We start from the raw sequence: 19,431 nt of genomic DNA, 5'->3' as shown, positions 1-19,431 counted from the left end.
CATGTTGAGCAAAACAAGCTCCCCAAATGAAGCAATTGGGGTTGCAAGAAGAACATAGAATGAAGTGAAATGAAGCGACGAGAGAGCAATGAGTGGAAAAGTTGATAAATCCTTGCCCAAAAAAGAGGCACTCTTGGAATGACCGGAATCCACCTCGCCATATAAGATGTTACCTGCAATAAAAAATGAGAAATTATTGTCTTGGCGTTTAAAATCCGTGCGAAGACTACTCACGCTCACTTCCAAACGTCTCCACGCTCGCAGGTGCTCCTGCGAGGCCTGTTGTAGCACGAAAGTTAGATTGGATGGATTTTCAATAGAGAAAGTCCAGTGCGAAACATACTCATAGCTAATGTCGAAAGGAGTGCTAGTTGCGTGACCATGGTATAGTCCACAGAACTGGAAAGTGGCTCGAATGGATGTTTGAAGATACCGTGGAATAAATTTCCATCGAAACTGTACACAGCTAGCCCAATCATCAACCCAGACACCGCTGATACGATCAGTTCAGTCGTAAAGATTGTGTACCGTCGAAGCTGCTGCTTCATCTCACGGAAAATGCATAGGCTGAGTTGGCGGTACCATATCGTCCTTCGAGACATCACATGGCTGGAAATTATCTTCATTCTTTCATCAGCTTCACTGTCGGAATTGTTTTCCAACCTGGTCAGCTGTCGCACTACTGCATTAAAGGCTGGAAATGAGTCGGAGGAAATAATATCCAGCAGTGCATCGGCCATATTCTTGTGATGCGGTATTCTGTGTCCGAGAGACATGAAGTATACATGAGCATCCGCAGCTCTCCCAAGGAAAGCTTGTCGTCCTGAACTTAGGAGAAGCACATCGTCCAGAATTTGAAATATATCCTCCCGTGGCTGATGAATAACACAAATCACAGTGATACCAATAACAGATATTGCCTTCAATACTCTGAACATAGCCAGAGAAGAGCTAGCATCAAGGCCGGATGTTGGCTCATCTAGAACCAAAGCTGATGGAGACGAAACGAGTTGTATCGCAATACTCAATCTTTTGCGCTCCCCACCAGATAATTGGTTGACAACGCTATCTTGGATATGGATCAGCCCGATGCAGGATAGAAGGCACGAAACATGTTGCTGTATGAACACATCACTCCTGATCCGGCCAAGTCGAACTCGAGCGGAGAACACTACATTCTCACGAACAGTAAGCTCCGCATAAAAAGCATCTGTTTGAGGAACATAGCCAATTACGTGCTTGTATTTAGCAAGATTTTGTGGCATTCCATCTATGGCTGTTGTTCCAGAGGATTGACGCGCTCTCCCTGCCAAGATTTTGACCAAGGTTGCTATCGAGTCGTTTTAGCTCAGTCAATATACATTTCGCACAAGGCCCACTCACTCTTGCCGGCACCAGATGGCCCCATTATGCCCAGCAACGTACCCCTCGTCACTTCTCCGGTGACGCCTTCAATAATTGGGCGGCGACTGGTTGCGGAACAATATTCGATATTACGGAAACCGATATCAATACCCGCCTCGCTGACTGGTAAGTTTGCTTTTATTGTCGTCGACAATTCTGCAGTCTGCGTAGACTGGTCTGAAGTTTGTTGGGGGAGATCAAGATTAAGCGGAATCAGGTGCCGAGTTGAGTCAAATTTTTGTAGTCTTCTGGGCTGTAAGCGCATGCCGAGCCACTGCAGGAAAGCCAGTAGCCGCCACTTCCGAGGCACTGTGATTGATAGAGTTACAATAATCAACATAAAGTCTAGTATTACCAAACTGAAAATACCAATCAAGTGAAACTCTCTGATACTGCCCTCGGGACATACTGACAATACCTTGCAACGAACGGGTTCCACAGCTCCGAGAGGACAAAAGTGACTCGAAGGACACTTCAGTCTGCTCTTACCACCCACCGGGCAATAATACCCAGCGGGGCATATCATTGGCTCATAGGTGCCCTGCGGGCTACTGCATGTGTTCACATATTGTCCAAGTCGAGTGGCCAGGCACTCAAGCACCGGCGGGCAGTATTCAGGGGGGAAGTTCTCAGTATTGTTCGGACCTGAACGCAACGGTAAAGACGATGTCAGAAAATCATTCACCGAAAAGCAAGCCCACGGGAAATCTGCATTAGAACTTACAGTAGAACCCTTCATTGCAAACGCTAGACACAGCGAGTTTGACTGGATCTTTTCCAGAAAGACATCTTTGATTCGGGGCCATTGTCGACGAATTTTCTTTTGCTTGTTATGCCTCATTTCTTATTTCTTTATATTCATGTGATAATATAGCGGAATCATTTTCGTGCAAATGATGTCGTTATGAATGGAGGTTGGCCGAGCAACCATGTCTATCCCTGCATAACTCTATTACTTCGCTTTGAGGATAAACATTCCACTGGATGAGAACATTTGTCTTATATTCCCTGGCAATGGGCTATGAATTTGTGAAGTGGTAGCTACAGACTGATTTCGGGAGGGGAAAACAACGATGCAAAGTGCTCCCAGCACTTTGACCAAGTCGCTAATGAGAAATAGTGAAAGCCTGAAGTTATGTGCCAGCAATGTCGGAAGGTGCTTGTTCGTCCTGCCTGGACCCATGTCGATGAATAAGCATTATAATGGGTTTACAACCATCCTACACATGCTCCAAGAAACACTGTCAGTTCCGCCGAGAATGGCATATAACTATCGAGCCTCCAGTCTCAGATATTCCGTCTACATCAAGTCCCTAGCTCCATTTCGGTGCTACCCATAACGAGAATGTTCGCTCTTGGGATGTTGGTCGTTTTGGTCGTGGGTTCTGGCTCAGCGGCCGCCCCTTACGTTACTGCGGCTACCAGATATTTCCCTCGTTCAAGAACTTCAGGTTCAAAACTGAAATATGTCTATTTTATGTCGATCTCTCGGGCCACCTTTCATCTGTTCTCTCGTAGCTTGTTCTTTTGCGGTATCCTTTACATGCTGTCCTCCCTTTTGCCTTGTCAGTCACACACTAGCCATACAACTTCCAAAGTCCTGATAGTTTGTATCGGTACTAATTTCCCAATCTTCAGTATCGACAAGCTAGGTGCTTTGAGGATCGATGCCTTCCATCGCAACCATTCATAAGCGCCAGGCCTATGGCAAAGACGCCCATACCTACTACCCCGTGCTCATAGTGGGCGCGGGGGAATCAGGAGTGGCAATGGGCTGCCGTCTAAAAGAGGGGCTTGGGATGGACCAGTTTCGAATATTTGAACGGCAGTCGGGTATTGGAGGCACTTGGTGGATCAACCGGTATCCTGGCGTGGCTTGTGATATGTCCGTATGAACTGGTTGATTGAACATCACAGACGACTAACGCGCTCCTGAAGACCGGCGGCATTCTACTCTTTCTCTTTTGCTCTTAAGAAAGATTGGTCGACATTGCATCCTCCTGGCCAGGAGATATCGCAATATCTTGCGGATGTCTGTGAGAAATATAAGATTGTGGACAAAATCCAGTTCCACACCGACGTCCGGCAACTTGAGTGGGTAGAAAAGGATGAGGAATGGGAAGTCATTCTCTCCCATTTGGTCCCTGGGACTGGTGATCTCTCACAGCAAGAAAGGGATCAGCTCACCGCGCAGGAAGGCCCCCACCGTGTATATATTAGAACCGAGATGGTGCGGGCTAAGATTGTTGTTAGTGGTGTTGGGGGACTGGTCGAGCCCAAAACATGGCCGCAGGATATTCCGGGTATTAAGGACTTCCAGGGAGAAATCACACACACGGCTCGATGGAACAGTGATGTTGATTTTCGGGGCAAGGATGTGATCGTGGTCGGCTCTGGCTGCAGTGCAGCCCAGGTCGTCCCTGAATTGGCTAAGCGCGAGGCAAATGTCCGCTCCATTACGCAATTGATGAGAACTCCTCCTTGGGTTCAACCGGACCTCTTACCACCCAAGGTACTCGCCTGGTGGGAGAATTGGATGCCGACGCTGATGACCCATGTCCCTGGTATATCACGTCTTGTGCGTTATTATGTTTTCTGGGTGGCCGAACACAACTTTCTTTCCATGTTTACTGACACTGCTTATGGTCGCTTGATGCGGCCACGAATCGAAAAAAGATTTTTGGACAATATGCGCGCCCACGCACCAAAGGAATACCATGAGATCCTGACTCCGAACTATAGCCTCGGCTGCAAGCGCCGCATTATCAACAATACTTGGTACCGGAGTTTGAGCGCACCAAATGTCAAGCTGACAACGCAGTCACTGGCTCGCGTTAATGCAAAAAGTGTGATCCTTGGGTCTGAGCATCATTATCCGCCCATCTCAACCGAGTCCGCAGAAGATCGGGAAATTCCAGCAGACGTGATTGTCCTGGGCAATGGATTTGAGACGAATCAGTGGTTACACCCATTAAAAGTAACTGGAAGGGATCACAAGGATATGCAGGGTGTCTGGATGGAACGTGGAGGTGCACAGGCCTATCTCGGTATTGCAATGGACCATTTTCCGAATTTCTTCATGATTTTTGGACCAAACACGGCGACTGGCCATACCAGCGTTATTTTTTCAACGGAAAATGCAATCAACTACTCGTTGCAGTTCATAAAGCCCATTCTTGACGGTCAAGTCAGCTCATATGAAGTTAAGGAGGAAGCAGAGAGAGCGTGGACGCAAAGAGTGCAGGATCAGTTGCAAAAGACGGTCTTCCGACGTGGAGTGTGCTCAAGCTGGTATACCGCCACGGACGGTTGGAATTCGTCCACATACCCGTCAGTACCACTTGTGCTGTCATTTCCAACATTTGCTAACTGGACATCTAGTTATACCCAGATCCATTATTGGCTGCGGTGCACTTTCCCGCTATGGCATGATTGGACTGCCAGACGGACTGAGAAAGGCCTGATGGTCCAGAGAGTCCATAGGGCTTTCCGGCTTTTGGTGCTCTTGGGGCTCTTGTGTGGACTTGCATCGCTGCTGAAAAGCCCACAACTTAAACGGCAAGTGGTGTCAAATATGTTGCTAGGTAAAGAGTGGATTTTATCTGGATCTCATTGAAAGGCAATGTCGTCTGCAAATGGCCAGGTCTCTGTGCATGTAAAATGTATGACGCGATTGCCGGAATGTAGCTTGTGTTCGCGGACTTTTAGTCCTCTCATCATTTCCATGAAGCCGAAACTGTCGAATATCGGCGGTGGAATCTTACCGCTATGATCGGATAGTTCAGTGAATACCTTCTCCACCAATTTTTCTTGTACAAGCTGACGAGACATTTGTCTTTACGAATAAATGGGACGAAAGCAAGATCAGAGAGGATCGAGGTAGACGAGAAGTATTCCATGAAGAATCAGGCAGCTACTATCTGGTTACTAATTAGACAGAGGCCTGACACCTGAGACATCCCACCAGGAGCGAACGCCCTTAGCAGGCAGATAGCTCTTTTAGACTCTCAACACAGTCAAGTCTGCAATTGAGACGAAGAATTCGAGGATCATTGGGAAATGCCACAGATGTGAATAAGATCAGAAAATTGATCTGTTCCAAAAGACAAGCAGTCATTGACCTATTGTCCAGATGCCTCTCTAGCATAGACAAGTCGAGCCATTTGGTAGTTGCCTTTCGTGTCTGCCACCACAACCCGACGAGTATGGTAGCAATCGCCATAGACCATTTCAAAGCCCCAGATCTGCAAGTACTAGTCAATTACGTGCTTTGCTTCAATTGAAGTGTGAGGCCAGGTCATATTGCTGACACTTACTTGTTCTGCGGTCCAGCCAGAGCTTTCGTTGTGCTCAAAAGTATGCACCCAGTTCCCTCCAGCTGTTTGCCTATCATCAACGTTGTGCGCTTCGACTAAGAGTCCTCCGCTTTGAGTTCCATCAGGCAGGATCTTTGCCTTCAAGAAATCTGCAACCCTCTCATCATCCACCTTTGTCTGAACTTCAAAGTTGGGTCGTGTGTTCCCTTCTTGATCTCGTAAGCCACCAACGAGCCGACTCCACCCACTGACATTACCAAAGATGTAATCAGTATGCTTTTGCATTGTCCAATCCAGTCTTCGTTTTTCGGTTGTCCCGGCGAGGCCTCCTGTGGCGGTTTGGAGAACGTCAATATTCATGGCTGGTTCCGATGTCTCAGGGCATTTGCTGGTATAAACCGAAATATCAAGGTAGACTGTGGCGAATTCAATTGCCTTGCGGATCACCCAAGGTATTCCTTGCTTAGAATCGATGAAATCAGCTAATGACTGCAACAAAATCCGTGTGCAATGCCTAAATTCAGATTGTTCCATGTCTTCTGCGAAGCTTTTTAAACAAAACAAAAGTTCAAATTTGGCTCATTGAAAGGAGGTTGGAAGGGCGTTGGGGCTTGATATATGGAAGGGTGACAATACCAGCTTAAGTAGTGGATTTGTCTGGCTCGTCAATTGTTTATCCTATTGCCAGCGCCCCAAAAAAGTTAGTATCTACTCACAACAGTCATTTAACCTCCATTTTTAGGTAGAGGTAGGGTTTGGGCCTCGGAGTGATTCTATACCATCTTCCATTTTCCACCGAGACCCTGGATACTGGCACTTGATGGACAAGTCATGATGAGAGCAACTTTTCAATACTAAGGTTGCGAAACATTGCAATAGTAGGTTTTATAGCTCCGTGGACAGATTTTAGCTTGTCATTGCTGAGACATGCTATGTTATCATTCAAATCATTGGTCAACGCCAAGGTTGTAACCTTGCATTAAATTCCCAGGCTGCGCCATTTAAGTGAACATTGCTTATGTAAATACAAATGTATGTGCTCAGGTACTTAATATGCATGATGTTGTACCGGGGTTTTGACCGATGCCAGGGGAGCGACACACCGGAGGTGAGGATTGAAACCGCTCTGCAGTTCTCGTTCTGTTTTCAAATGTAAGATCCCAAAGATTCCTATGAGTATATGCCGTCACTTTTACCGGGACAAGGGATGGCCCGCATTCTTGAACCCACTTTTTATCCAATGCCATGGAGCCGGTATGCCCCAAAAGGGGGAGGTTTAAAAGTGAGATATTTCAGGAAGTCCAGGTAGGCATCATCTGCAAGATTAGCCCAAAACAAGCGCTATATCTGATATATAACTATTCTGAAAACAAGTTAGTCAACGGAGATCAGGGAATGAGGTACCTGCGCAGATTTACCGGAATTGCCATGGTCGTCAATAATGTACCTGGTTTTCTGCAATCTCTTGGAATGCGGCGAATATTGCACCGCCGCAGCAAGACATCATGGCAGACATCATATGGCAACGCGACGCCCTAGACTAAATTAGGGCGTATAGGCCGAACGGTCGGGGTCTGGTAACTAATAATCGGTTTCACTTCTGATGGAGATAGTGCAGTAGTCGGGCGGGTGGAGTAGGTAAGGCAATAACCAAGTCACATTCATATATTTAACTATGGCATGGTAAAGAAAAAAAAACCAAAAACAAATAAAGAAACCTTCAAAGAAAAAAAAGGTAAGAACACTGATTAGTTAACTAGTACGGGATGCCATTGGTCATCAGCTGGAATTGATCGTAGCCCTTAGTCGAGACGCTCATGTACGACTTCTTGACGAGTTCGCGCATGTACTCAGCGGCCTCCCTCTCGCTCTTCTCCAGCACGAACCGGTCACGGAAGTTCTTCAGGGTCTCCGGCTTGAAGCACGGCAGGCCGCTGTCCAGCATCAGAGCCACGATGTGCGACAACTTGGTGCAGTATGGCCGCGCGGCCAGGAAAGCCTTGACAGACAAAGATTCAAACCACTTGTAGGCCTGTGTGTTTGTTGGGTCCTTCGAGTGACCACCTCTGGGCAGGCCGCCGCTGGCGTGGTGCGCCGGGTTCTGCGTGCCGCTCATGACGGCCACCATTTCCGAGGTCAGTTTGAAGGGTGCGCGCTCAAACCGCACGCCACCGGGTGCAATGTCGAAGCAGAAACCAAAGTCAATGTGAATGATGTGGCCTGCATCGTCGACCATGATGTTTCCGTTGTGGCGGTCCTTGAATTGCAGGAGGTAGGTAATGACAGAGTACGCCGCCATACTCTTGACGAAGTTGGTGCGGGCCTCCTGGAATCGGATGGAGTCCTCTCCGCCGTACTTGGACACGAAGTAGTCGTAGAGCCCGTTCACAGCCTCGCGTCCAAGCATATCTCGAGAGATGGAATTGGGCAACACGTCGATGACACCACAGCCCGGTGCCGTGGAGGTCACTCGGTACGGGAAGAGCCAGACATCCAGGCCAACGCTGGAGAAGATGCTTCGGAAGGCCGCGATCATCTGCAGGGCGAGCATGTCCTGACGACAGTCATCACCCACTTTGAAGATGGCCGATTGCCAGATCTCATAGGTCTGCTGGTTCGTCTCCGAGGATTTGGCGGTCAATGGTCGATCATCCGGTCCATGAGCACCGGCCGTGGAGTCGTTCGAGCCATCCAAGAGCGGCCGTGTTTTCTGGATTCGGAAAGTTGCCATGTATGGCGCCTTTGCGTGACTCTGGAGCGGCTTGCCCGATTTACGATCAATGCCCACAACCACGCCGTCAGGGTTGCTAGGAAGATAGACCCCGACCTCCACCTTGATCTTGCGCAGTTCTTCCTCGATCTTCTCCTTCTTCTCGGGCTTGCTTTTCTTGATATATGGACGGAGTTTGCCGGAGATATCTGTGATCTCGTTGAAGAACGAGAACTCTCTTTCATAAAACTCTCGCTCTTCGAGAGAGAAGCTGCCAATCAGACTCTCAATGAATCGATCCAGTGTCGGTTTGAGAGGATCTGGCACTTGGGATTCCTCATCCTTGTAAGAGTTGGCTTTCATATTCCAGATCACCTGGTGTGCGAACAATTGAGACAGTTTGGCTGTTTCAAGAATATAGCGCTCGACATAACCCAAAGCATCATACCGGAGGGCCTGAACCAGCTGTGGAACAAAGTAGAAGCGAACATCGATAGAATGGCTTTCCAAAGCTCGCATGGCATACTGCAAAATGAATGGGTGATTTCCGTAAGCAGGCAGGAAATAGGTCAGCGCTTCGGTGGGGTTGACGGGCGCCCAGAACAACAGGTACTGTTCATGATTAGCTGGAACTGGCACTACATGAAGGAAAGTAAACAAACCTTCAGCTGGAAGTTAACATCCGAGGACAATGACGAGTCAAACATGATCTCAAGAGCAGTCGGCTCGCCAATGACCTTTTCGGGGAAATTGAGGATCAACCACCGAACGTCAGCCTGCAACTTTGCGGAGGGGAAACGAGCGGCAAGCTGGATTGCCAACCCTGGACTCTCTGCCCAAGCAAGACGGATAAAAGATGCGAGTCCATCTGCATTCTTGCTTCCGCTGCTATGCTTCTTCTCAGGCTCCAGAGGAAAGAGCCAGACTCGAAGGCGTGATCGTTCATTCTCGATGAAAATCTGGACGAGCTCTTGCTTCGCCTGCAAGGACTTGTACGACCCGCGACCATTCACGGCGATGTTTGCCACGCCGCGCAACAGAGTCAAAACATCTCCGAGAATTTTATCCTCGGATTTGATCTGCAGTCGATTGCCTCCAAAAGACCATCGTGGAGGGTGCTTGAACCAACCGAGAGCAGCTGAGAGAATCTGGTCCTTGAGCTTCCAGGCCGCACCGCTGTTTCGAGGAGTGAGATGCCTCAATATTCTCAGTCCGAAGAGAACGAAACGGAAATGCACTTCTCTGGCCAGAGGATGGCCCTTGCTCTTCAAAAGACCCGCAGCGGTGCTGGTGACTAGGCGGATGGCCAGCTGTTGATCCAGCAGGTTGCCCAGGCGGATAGCACTGAAATGGCTTTCAAAGAACTGGAGAACGCGCAAGTGTGGTGAAAGCGTGCTCTGAGCCTTCTGCTGCTTCCGCAACATCAGAGCCTTGTCTGTTGGCAAAAGCTCAATATTGGAATACAACGGGTCCATATATCTTCGATAGTCAGCAATTCCGAATTGAAACCTGCCAGAAGAAAAGACTCACCCAAACGATGGATCAAACAACCCTTTCTGGCGTTGTATGCTCCTTTCCCATGCCTCAATCACTTCTGTTAGGATGCGTGGCTCCGTGCTCGGGTTCTCATGAATGACTCCAAGCCAAAGGGAGACTCCCAGCTTGATCGCATCTTTTGTAAATATTTGGAATGGCAAAGCGACCAGATAGTGAATGACAGAAAGCCGAGGCTTGCTGGTACCGCAAATGAGACCGGCGGCTTGTCGTAAGGTATCTCTGACTTCAGTGAGAGCGATGTCAATCCCCTCGATGCTTCGTTCGTAGAGACGGGAGAGCTTGTACTCTAAATCCCCGGCTGACGGCGCGAGAAGCTGCATCCCAGGTTTACGACCAAAGTTCAAAGAGGGGGGCCCCTCCCCTGGGGACATGTCCGGACGTCTATATTTTTGACGCGTTGTGTACAGCGCCATAAAATCAGATGCAACGTTAACGTCGGTACTATCGTGGTCGATAGATCCGAGGCGGGGGTCACTTTGCGGGATGAGGGATCCCATTTCCAGAGCGAACGAGCGACCCAGTGCAACGTGGCCGTAACCGCCATCATCATCGTACTCGCTGAGATAGGTCTGGAGCAGCCCCTTGACATCCAACGGGGCGATGTTCAAGATGCTCGTGACCCATGCCCTGGCTCGTTCCAGGAATCGGTTCAAAGTTGTCTTTCTCAGCGCGTAGTTATCAGACAAGTCCACCCTGACTATGCCCATAGGTGAAACTAGTGATGGCTGCCATTCAAACTCGTCAAGTTCTCCCTGGAGACATGATGACCACATCACGGTCAATATTTCAAGCAAAGCGAAGAGGGATTGCTTCTCACAGAGCGCAGAAGGGCATTCCCGGATGATCGTGTCAGCACATAGCACTGCGATGCTCTGAACTCGTTCAATGCGATGGCAGCATGCCACCAGGAACTCAGCCAGTTGGTTCGATAAATACGAGGCTGAAAAATTGTCATGTTCTCCGGAAAGGGTGAGGAACAAGTAGGATTTGACACCTTTTTCTGCAATAGCGTTCATACACATGACCATCTCCGGGGTGGCTAGGACCGGGTCAAGGAAATAGCTCAGTATCCTCGTGCAGTTCCCAGAGACTGCACGAAGACTCTCAACGAGCAGCACGGCATTGAGAAAGATGGCTCGCGGATAGTCCAGACGCTTGATGTCCGATTCACGACCAGGCAGTTCCGAAATCAGAGTCTTTTTCAGCTCTGTCATTCGCTGGGGCCCCGAGCCCCGTCTGAGCACCGTGTTAAGTTCCACATCACTCTCTAGAGACTCCATACGGTCTTCAGCAAGCAATGGTGGAGAGTATTTCGCCAACAGTCGGAGCTCCTTCCAGTGGGCCTCAGCAATTTTTGAATTGAGTGAGATTCCGTGGATGGCGATGTTGAACCATGCATCGCGGAATAAAGATGTGATAGATTCATCGTGATCGCCTGCGGACTCGGACAGCCCTGAGGAGACAAGCAATGCCAATGGTTTCAACAGAGGGGTAATATCATTAGGCGCGAAAACGATTTCTTTTTGGCGTTCAGGCTCCAGATCGGGAACATCGCCCTTGTTGACAATGCTCTCCAGCAGATGAATCAGGTAAATCCTGCGGAGAGGCGAATGTCGCTCCAGGTTCACAGAGAGAGACGACATGGCACATTGGACTGCGTCCAGAATAATGTCCAAACTTTTGTTGACCCCATCGACATAAATTCGGGTATAGAATTTGAGCAGAAGCTGGAACTCGGCCTGTCCGCTGCTTAAAGCAAGCACGGCAGTCTCCTGGATGATGTAGGCATCCACAGCCACATTAATCTTACCCACTTTTTGCAGAAGCATAGACTGCGCTAGGGCGCTAATCTTGTCGTCTTCACAACTATTTGCAACAGTCACGATGGCATGAACGACATTCCTGTGAGTAATCGTGTCTTCGTCTCCATCGACAGGGAGAGAGATCAGGCTCTCATCCTTCTGTTCGCGAGTAAATTGATCCTTGTCTGCACTGGGACTGGGACTCAGCGCATTGCCCAGAGAGTAAAGGGTGGTGATCACAGCGTCTTCGGAGAGAATTCCCACCACCTGAGCCAAACATCGGGCGGCTACGGCGACCACAGACCCGGTCGATACGCCACTTTGAATCAAGAACCGCAGGAGACTCTTTCTTCCCAGGGATGCGCCATTGGGAGACATCCTTGCCAGGATTGCAGTGCATTTCAGAGTGGTCACGGCCAGCTCCGTGCATGCCATCTGGTTGGCATCGACCAGGGTCTCCTCAAGCCAGGACAGGAGAGTGTCATTGTTGGCTGCGTCTTCGCCGAGGACCACGCAGTTCAAAAAGCCAACCAAGGCACATCCCTTCACCGAGAAAGCAAGCTGCTGCTGCCACGGCGAGCCTACTTTGAGGTAGTCCGAACCTTCCTCGAGCAAGTGAATCTCCTCGCTGATAATGTCGGTGATCCGCTCAACCAAGGCTCTGTCTGTCTCGTCGTAGCTCTTGGCAATGCCAACACCGTTCATGTAATCGTCGAGAAGCTGGTCATCCGACAGGGTCTGCAGACCGATCAGAGACGCCGCGCAAGACTTGACAAACCGCATGAAGCCCTCTTGCACGAGCATCGCGCCCAGCGGGCGACCGCGGGCGGCATATCGTCTGGTGTACTTTCTCCAGTTCTTAAAGGCATTGTCAGCGGAACTCGTGTTCCGGATGGTGGAGGAAGCCGTCTCGATTGCAATCATGAACGACTCGGACAACATGGTCCGCATGTGATCGACGATCTGGAGCTTCTCAATGGCATTCCAGACACTGGTGAACTTTGACGCGGCATCCAAAAAGCCAACCAAAGAGACTGCAACCGACAATATTGTCATAGACTCGTGCACAACACCCTTCCCGCCGGACTCGGATTTCGAATATGAGAAGGGCGTGGCGGCCTTGATCGCCGCCGCGCAATTGTTCAGATACGCATTGGCTGCGTCCACGGCTATCTTCCGCAGAGACTGGTGTCTGGTGGCCAATGACAGAAGACCGAGAGTCAGGTTATGAGTGAGAGCCTCGGAAGGGGACGGCTTGACGCTCTGGAGGAAGGGGGACGGCCGAAACAGCTGGCTGTGGGATTCGGGCAAGTATTGCGAGAGCTGAAAGGACAGTCGCGAGGCGTGTTCGGGCTCGTTCACCGATGAGGCGGCTTTGCTGAGGGCGAGAAGGACATCGAGTTCCCGGATTCCCTGATGATGTCAGTTTCGCCTAGTGAGAGTTCCAGTCAGGCGCACACACCATTGGTACTCGGGATGCTGGAGCTTTTTCGCGCAAGACGCCATTGAGAGCCCCATCCTGGCGGGTCGGGCGCGACTGCTGGGCGAGGCGCTCCAGTTCGGAACCATCGCGGGCAGGCGAGTTGACGGCCAAGGTCGCGAGCTTCTCTAGGGCAGAACGCCTGATACCGGCAGCAACCCTGATTTGGTCAGTCAGTAGCAAACAACCGAACGGACAAGGGAAGCATACCCGTCCATTATTGAATGAGGCGGAAAGGGGGGCCGAAGTGGTTGGTGTTTGGAAGGAAAAAGTCCGGGGAAGAAAGGAACGATTTCAGGGGATTGCACGTGTCGAGCGAACGAACCCTAGGTCCGACAGCAGCTGTGGACCGGGCATGCGGTTGATCGGAGTATTTGATGATGGTCTATATGATTGTATTATAGGAGCTTCCTATTCGTCTTATTATTGGATCATAGTATTCAAATCTGGCAAGCTCAGGTGAGGTGGTGTGCTAGCTTACTTAGCTCTATGTGATTGATTGTCTCACTTTGGTTTGTTGAGCCTCATTGCGTCCTATTCTCTCCAGACTCTCTTTCCTTCGCTCTCATTTGTCCCTTCCAGCCACACACCCTTCGACCACATCCCCATTGTGCAGTGCTCGGACTGGTTCGATTATTTTCTTGTCATTCATGCAGCTGCGCCGCAGCGCTTGTCGTGACTGCGCCGCTAGGTAGCCAACCCCCTCCAGACAGCCTCGTTGCCTGCGGCGCCTCCATGACCACCCCAGAAATCATGGGCCCTCGCAACGAGAAAAGCTCGCACAAGCGGGGCAGGGTGAGTACTACGACCAACCCGGGACTCTTCGTCTCGATTCATCCTACTCACTCCCTCCAAATGTCACAGGCAAGCGCAGATTTGGATTCGGACCAAAAGAAACCCCGGCGCTCCCAGAGGATCTCTAGCCAAACCCATCCCCACGAGACCCCGATTGACCATCAATACCTGCCGACACCATTGACGAATCAAAAGGAAGTGACGGCCACTCCCCCCGCGAGCGCAAAGACCGCTCGTCAGCGAACGCCCAACATAGAACTGCCGCATTCCACTTCCTCGCCGCCCGGAGATACGCAGGCGTTTTCACAATACGTGTATCCGCCAAGGGCCTTTGCGGATGAAGTGGACGACGAGAATGCGGAAGGAGTCTGGGGTTATCTGCTTCCCCTCGATGACACGGTCGAGAATTCGCTTGTTTTGAAGAAGCGTACCAGTTGCGAGAACCGGGATCCCAACGCGACAAAAGACAAGTCCGGCAAGCCGTCCCAACGCTTGGGAAGAGAGCCGTCTCGCAAGCAAAAGAACGGCCAACCGCCGAGCGGCTACTTGGTTGGCCGTCACCCCGAATGTGGTAGGTACACGTGTTTGGCTATGTATGCTCTGGAGAACCGACAGCCAACCGTTTTTAGATTTGGTCATCAATATTTCCACCATCTCCAATCGTCACTTCCTCCTCTTCTTAGAAAAGAAGGATGGCGACATAGTGGCTGTTGTGGAGGATCTCTCCAGCAACGGGACATACGTCAACGACGCCCTTGTCGGGCGTAACAAACACCGTGAGCTCGAAGACGGGGACGAGGTTTCAATCAGGGGCGAGTCGCGGTTTGTCTTCCGTTATCCTCGCTCACGAGGTACAAATGGCTTCCATCAGCAGTATCGGAAGGACAGAAAGCTCGGAAAAGGCCACTTTGCCACTGTCTACATCTGCTACGAACAGGTCAACGGCAAAAAGTATGCGGTCAAGATCTTCGAAAAGCGTTTGGGAGATTCGCAGAAAGCACGGGATGAATCTTTTCAAAAAGAGATTGGCTTATTGATGAGCGTGAACCACCCGAACCTTCTCTGTCTAAAGGATACCTTTGATGAAGCCGATGGAGCTTATCTGGTGCTGGAGCTGGCCAACGAGGGCGAATTGTTCAATTTGATTATAAACAAGCAGAAACTCAGCGAGGCCGAAACCCGTCGGATCTTCCGACAGCTGTTTGACGGGCTCAAGTATCTGGTTTGCATGCCCCTTTGTCGGTTCATCCATACGTATGGCTAACGACCATCATCAGCATGATCGAGGAATTGTTCACCGCGATATCAAGCCCGAAAATATCCTTCTTTCATCCTCGGCTGACAACAAGCAAATGATTGCGAAGCTGGGCGACTTTGGTCTTGCCAAAATCATCGGCGAGGACTCATTCACCACGACGTTGTGCGGTACACCATCTTGTAAGTTATTCTGCTGAATCTATGTCGGGCGAACCTTTCGTGCTTACTGCTTCTAGATGTGGCCCCAGAAATCCTGCGGCCGGGCGATCACCGCCGGTATACGAAAGGAGTGGACGTCTGGTCCCTCGGTGTCGTTCTCTACATCTGTCTCTGCGGATTCCCGCCTTTCTCGGATGAGCTGGCCACCGATGAGAACCCATATAGCCTCGCACAGCAAATCAAGATGGGCCGATTCGATTATCCCTCGCCGTATTGGGATTCCGTGGGCGACCCAGCGCTCGATCTCATCGACCGCATGCTCACCGTGGACGCCGATAAACGAATTACGGTGGACGAGTGTCTCGAACACCCATGGCTCACCGGGGATAATCTCAGTCTGACCGACAGTACGGACGGACTGACTGGCGCCCTGGGCAAGTTGGACTTTTCGAAGCGCAAGGTCCAACGGGAGCGGACCATGCTTAGCAGCGTGAATGATGTGAACTACAGCGAACATGCTGAGGGCGGCAGCACCCCCGTCAAGGTCTTCCACAAGAACGAGGCCGGCAAGCGAGTGCACAACCGCCCGGCCAAGAAGCGCGAGGCCTCCCCGAGTGGCACTCGAGCGCCGCACGACTTCATCAACCTGGGTCAGCACGGCGACCCGGCGCTATACGATGATGAGCCTAGCAGTCGCTATCGATGATGTTTTTTTTATGTGTGTTCTGTCTGGGTCTTGTCCGAGTACGATAGGTACATAGTGTTGGCTGCTTGGTGATGTTCTTTTTTGTGGTTCAGACGGAAAAACCAGTTTGAGTTTGGCGCCGGATCTTGTTGTTCCCCTGTGGCGTGACTGCGGCCAAGGCAGTCCCGATCATAATAATGAAAAGTATTGTTAGGTGCAATGGGAGGATCCAGCGTAGTACTAAACTCTCGATAAGTAGTTGTACTAGAGTCCCGTACATAGTAGTCGCATTACAAAGAGTGGCCACCCCCTGGCGGCGAATGGCGGTGCAGATAATTCCACTTTTTTCCCCTTGACCATCTTTCCTTCTTCACCCACCCATTGTCTTTCCTCTCCTTCTCCTTCTCTCTCCCCCCGCGACCATGGGTCTCTTCTCTACTTTCCTCGACTCGTTCTGCGAGCACTGCTCCTCCCTGTCGATCTATACCCTGGTGGCCGTCGGCACCTTGTCCTTTATCGCTCTCTCGGTCGTGGTCAACGTTCTGCGCCAGCTGCTGTTCAAGAGCCCTAACGAGCCCCCCGTGGTCTTCCATTGGTTCCCATTTGTCGGTAGTACCATCAGCTACGGCATCGACCCCTACAAGTTCTTCTTCAGCTCCCGCGCAAAGTACGGCGATATCTTCACGTTCGTGCTCCTCGGCAAAAAAACCACCGTCTATCTGGGCACCAAGGGCAACGAATTTATTTTGAACGGCAAGCTGCGCGACGTCTGCGCAGAGGAGGTGTATTCTCCGCTAACGACCCCCGTGTTTGGTCGCCATGTGGTCTACGATTGCCCCAACTCCAAACTCATGGAACAGAAGAAGGTAAGTCTAAAAGACGCGTCCAAAACGACCAATTGCTGACGCGGGCTCCTCTGTAGTTTGTCAAATTTGGTCTCACCTCTGAGGCGCTTCGTTCGTACGTCCGTCTGATCACCACCGAGGTGGACAATTTCGTCGAATCCTCCCACTGGTTCCAGAAGCCCAAGGGTACCTTCAACGTCTCCAAGGCAATTGGTGAGATCACCATCTACACGGCGTCGCGCTCTTTGCAAGGAAAGGAGGTTCGGGATAGGTTTGACTCGACTTTCGCGGATATGTACCACGATCTCGACAAGGGCTTTGCGCCAATCAACTTCATGCTGCCGTGGGCACCTCTCCCCCACAACCGCAAACGCGACGCCGCGCAGAAACGGATGACCGACACGTACATGGATATCATCAAGGAGCGCCGGGCGGCCGGTGTTAAGAGGGATGAGGACGATATGGTGTGGAATCTCATGTCGTGCGCTTACAAGAATGGCACTCCTGTCCCTGACGAGGAAGTCGCCCACATGATGATTGCGCTTTTAATGGCTGGCCAGCACTCCTCGTCCTCGACCGCTGCCTGGATCGTCCTACGCATGGCCACCTGCCCTGAAATCATGGACGAACTGTATGAGGAGCAGAAGCGGGTCCTGGGCTCCGACCTCCCCCCTCTTACTTATGAGAGTATGCAGAAGCTGGACCTGCACGCCAAGGTGATCAAGGAGACGCTTCGCATCCACGCGCCCATCCACTCGCTCATCCGCGCCGTCAAGAACCCGATGCCCATTGACGGAACCCCCTATGTCATCCCCACCTCCCACAACGTCCTCTCTTCTCCCGGCGTCACGGCCCGGTCGGAGGAGTTCTTCCCCAACCCGCTCAAGTGGAGCCCTCACCGCTGGGACGAGACCACTGTGGCCGAGGAGGATAAGGATGAAGAGCAGATCGATTACGGATACGGTCTGGTCACCAAGGGCACAAACAGCCCATATCTGCCCTTCGGCGCCGGTCGCCACCGCTGCATTGGCGAGCAGTTTGCCTATGTGCAGCTGGGCACCATTCTGGCTACCTTGGTCCGGCATTTCAAATTCTCCAACCCTCCGGACAGGTCTTCTATCCCGGAGACGGACTACTCGGTAAGTCTTATACTCGTGATAATGTGTGGAATATCATCCGCTAACTCAGCATCAGTCACTGTTTTCCAAACCCCTCGGCACATCATTCGTGCAGTATGAAAAGCGTGGATCTAAAGCATGATTGGAATGGGCTACCCCTTTACACTTAATGATGTCTCTTTTTGCTCCCCCCGCCAGGGCCACCTGAGCGATATCACCAGATTTATAGGTTTGAAAAGATCGCAACCGGCTGTAGATTAAACTGTTGTTATCTTTCGTGCCGCATGTTTATACTGTTTCAATGGTAATCATTTAATATTGGTGAAGATTCCTTGGGCTCGATGATGTAGTAGGATAGTATAGTACAGTAGAAACAGGCCAAACGGCCCAGCTCACAGCTGAAGACATATGCTTGACAAAAGAAAGACAGCCTTCATCATTTTCACGCGGTTCCCTTCCTCCGCTCTTCGACTCGCCGCTTGGCCTGAACCTCGACCCGGCGCCTCTCACCTCCATCAACCTTGTGTCCCCGCTTGTCCTCCCACATCCCTTCCTGAACTTTGAGCGTTGCGACAGAGCCATTGCTCCCCTGTACGGGCTGCAGGAAAGGCCCCTTGATCATCGAGCCCCGATGGATCTTGATCTGTGCGAACTTCTTCAGCGGCGACTCCGAGTTGTGCTCATATTTCGTCACATCAGGGGGTAGATTGACGACCACCCGTCTCATGCCGGGGGACAGAGTCGCCGACGCCGACAGGTAGGCTTTGCCGTTATCCGGTTTCGCAGAGACATCGGGAACTTCCACAACCCGTAACTGCGCCACGCCGTCGACGACATGCTCCAGGTCCCCTCCGGGGCCGTGAAGACCCTTGCGGAACTTCTCGCGCTTCCGCATCAGGTATCGGCGTTGGCGGGCGGGTTCAATGCCCGCTTCTCGGAGCTCGCTGGAGTTGAGCGTGAAGAGTTTCTCCCATGAGGGCAGCTTGCTCGCGTGCTTGGACATCGAACGGCCGATCAGGGTGAGAAATGTCTGCACGTCCGGGACGAAGGGGGTCGGCGAGGGCACGGATGCTGCTGGCCGGGCGGGTTTGTGGAATTGTCGGAGGCATTGTCTGGAGGTGTGGACTGTGTGGACTAGGCGTGATGGGAGGGAGCCCAGCGGTGTGTTGCGCATCGCCATGATGCTGTGCTTGGTATCGCACAGTCTCCTTGCGCAATGACAGATAAATAACAGAAATGGACGGGGGTATAAAGAGAGACTGGTAGTTCTCCGTCGCGCGTGTCGGGCAGAAAAATCGGGGGA

General features: G+C 51.2%; 4 protein-coding genes across 4 annotated transcripts; 2 read left to right on the top strand and 2 right to left on the bottom strand.

Annotated features, from left to right (window-relative positions):
* Positions 1-7,476: 7,476 nt before the first annotated feature.
* Positions 7,477-13,487, bottom strand: PFLUO_LOCUS1982 (phosphatidylinositol-4- kinase; the record flags this gene model as incomplete). Its single annotated transcript, XM_073779075.1, has 5 exons — positions 7,477-9,042; positions 9,093-9,909; positions 9,961-13,202; positions 13,252-13,429; positions 13,480-13,487. The coding sequence occupies 5 exons, from the start codon at positions 13,485-13,487 to the stop codon at positions 7,477-7,479; spliced, it is 5,811 nt and encodes a 1,936-aa protein (XP_073636067.1).
* A 517-nt stretch (positions 13,488-14,004) lies between these two features.
* Positions 14,005-16,186, top strand: PFLUO_LOCUS1981 (serine/threonine protein kinase; the record flags this gene model as incomplete). The annotated part of the gene is made up of 5 exons (XM_073779074.1): positions 14,005-14,064; positions 14,134-14,635; positions 14,694-15,286; positions 15,342-15,501; positions 15,558-16,186. 5 exons carry the CDS (start codon positions 14,005-14,007, stop codon positions 16,184-16,186), a joined length of 1,944 nt encoding a protein of 647 aa, XP_073636066.1.
* A 401-nt stretch (positions 16,187-16,587) lies between these two features.
* Positions 16,588-18,270, top strand: PFLUO_LOCUS1980 (Lanosterol 14-alpha-demethylase; the record flags this gene model as incomplete). The annotated part of the gene is made up of 3 exons (XM_073779073.1): positions 16,588-17,031; positions 17,088-18,149; positions 18,205-18,270. 3 exons carry the CDS (start codon positions 16,588-16,590, stop codon positions 18,268-18,270), a joined length of 1,572 nt encoding a protein of 523 aa, XP_073636065.1.
* Positions 18,271-18,570: 300 nt separating this feature from the next.
* PFLUO_LOCUS1979 (telomere length regulation protein) lies at positions 18,571-19,308 on the bottom strand (the record flags this gene model as incomplete). The annotated part of the gene is made up of 1 exon (XM_073779072.1): positions 18,571-19,308. The coding sequence occupies one exon, from the start codon at positions 19,306-19,308 to the stop codon at positions 18,571-18,573; it is 738 nt and encodes a 245-aa protein (XP_073636064.1).
* Between the last annotated feature and the right edge of the window lie 123 nt (positions 19,309-19,431).

Source organism: Penicillium psychrofluorescens (genome assembly GCF_964197705.1).
Source record: "Penicillium psychrofluorescens genome assembly, chromosome: 1".
In the NCBI taxonomy this organism is placed as follows: Eukaryota; Fungi; Ascomycota; class Eurotiomycetes; order Eurotiales; family Aspergillaceae; genus Penicillium; species Penicillium psychrofluorescens.
Note: the sequence above shows the minus strand (reverse complement) of the source record. Positions and strands in the feature narration are given on the sequence as shown.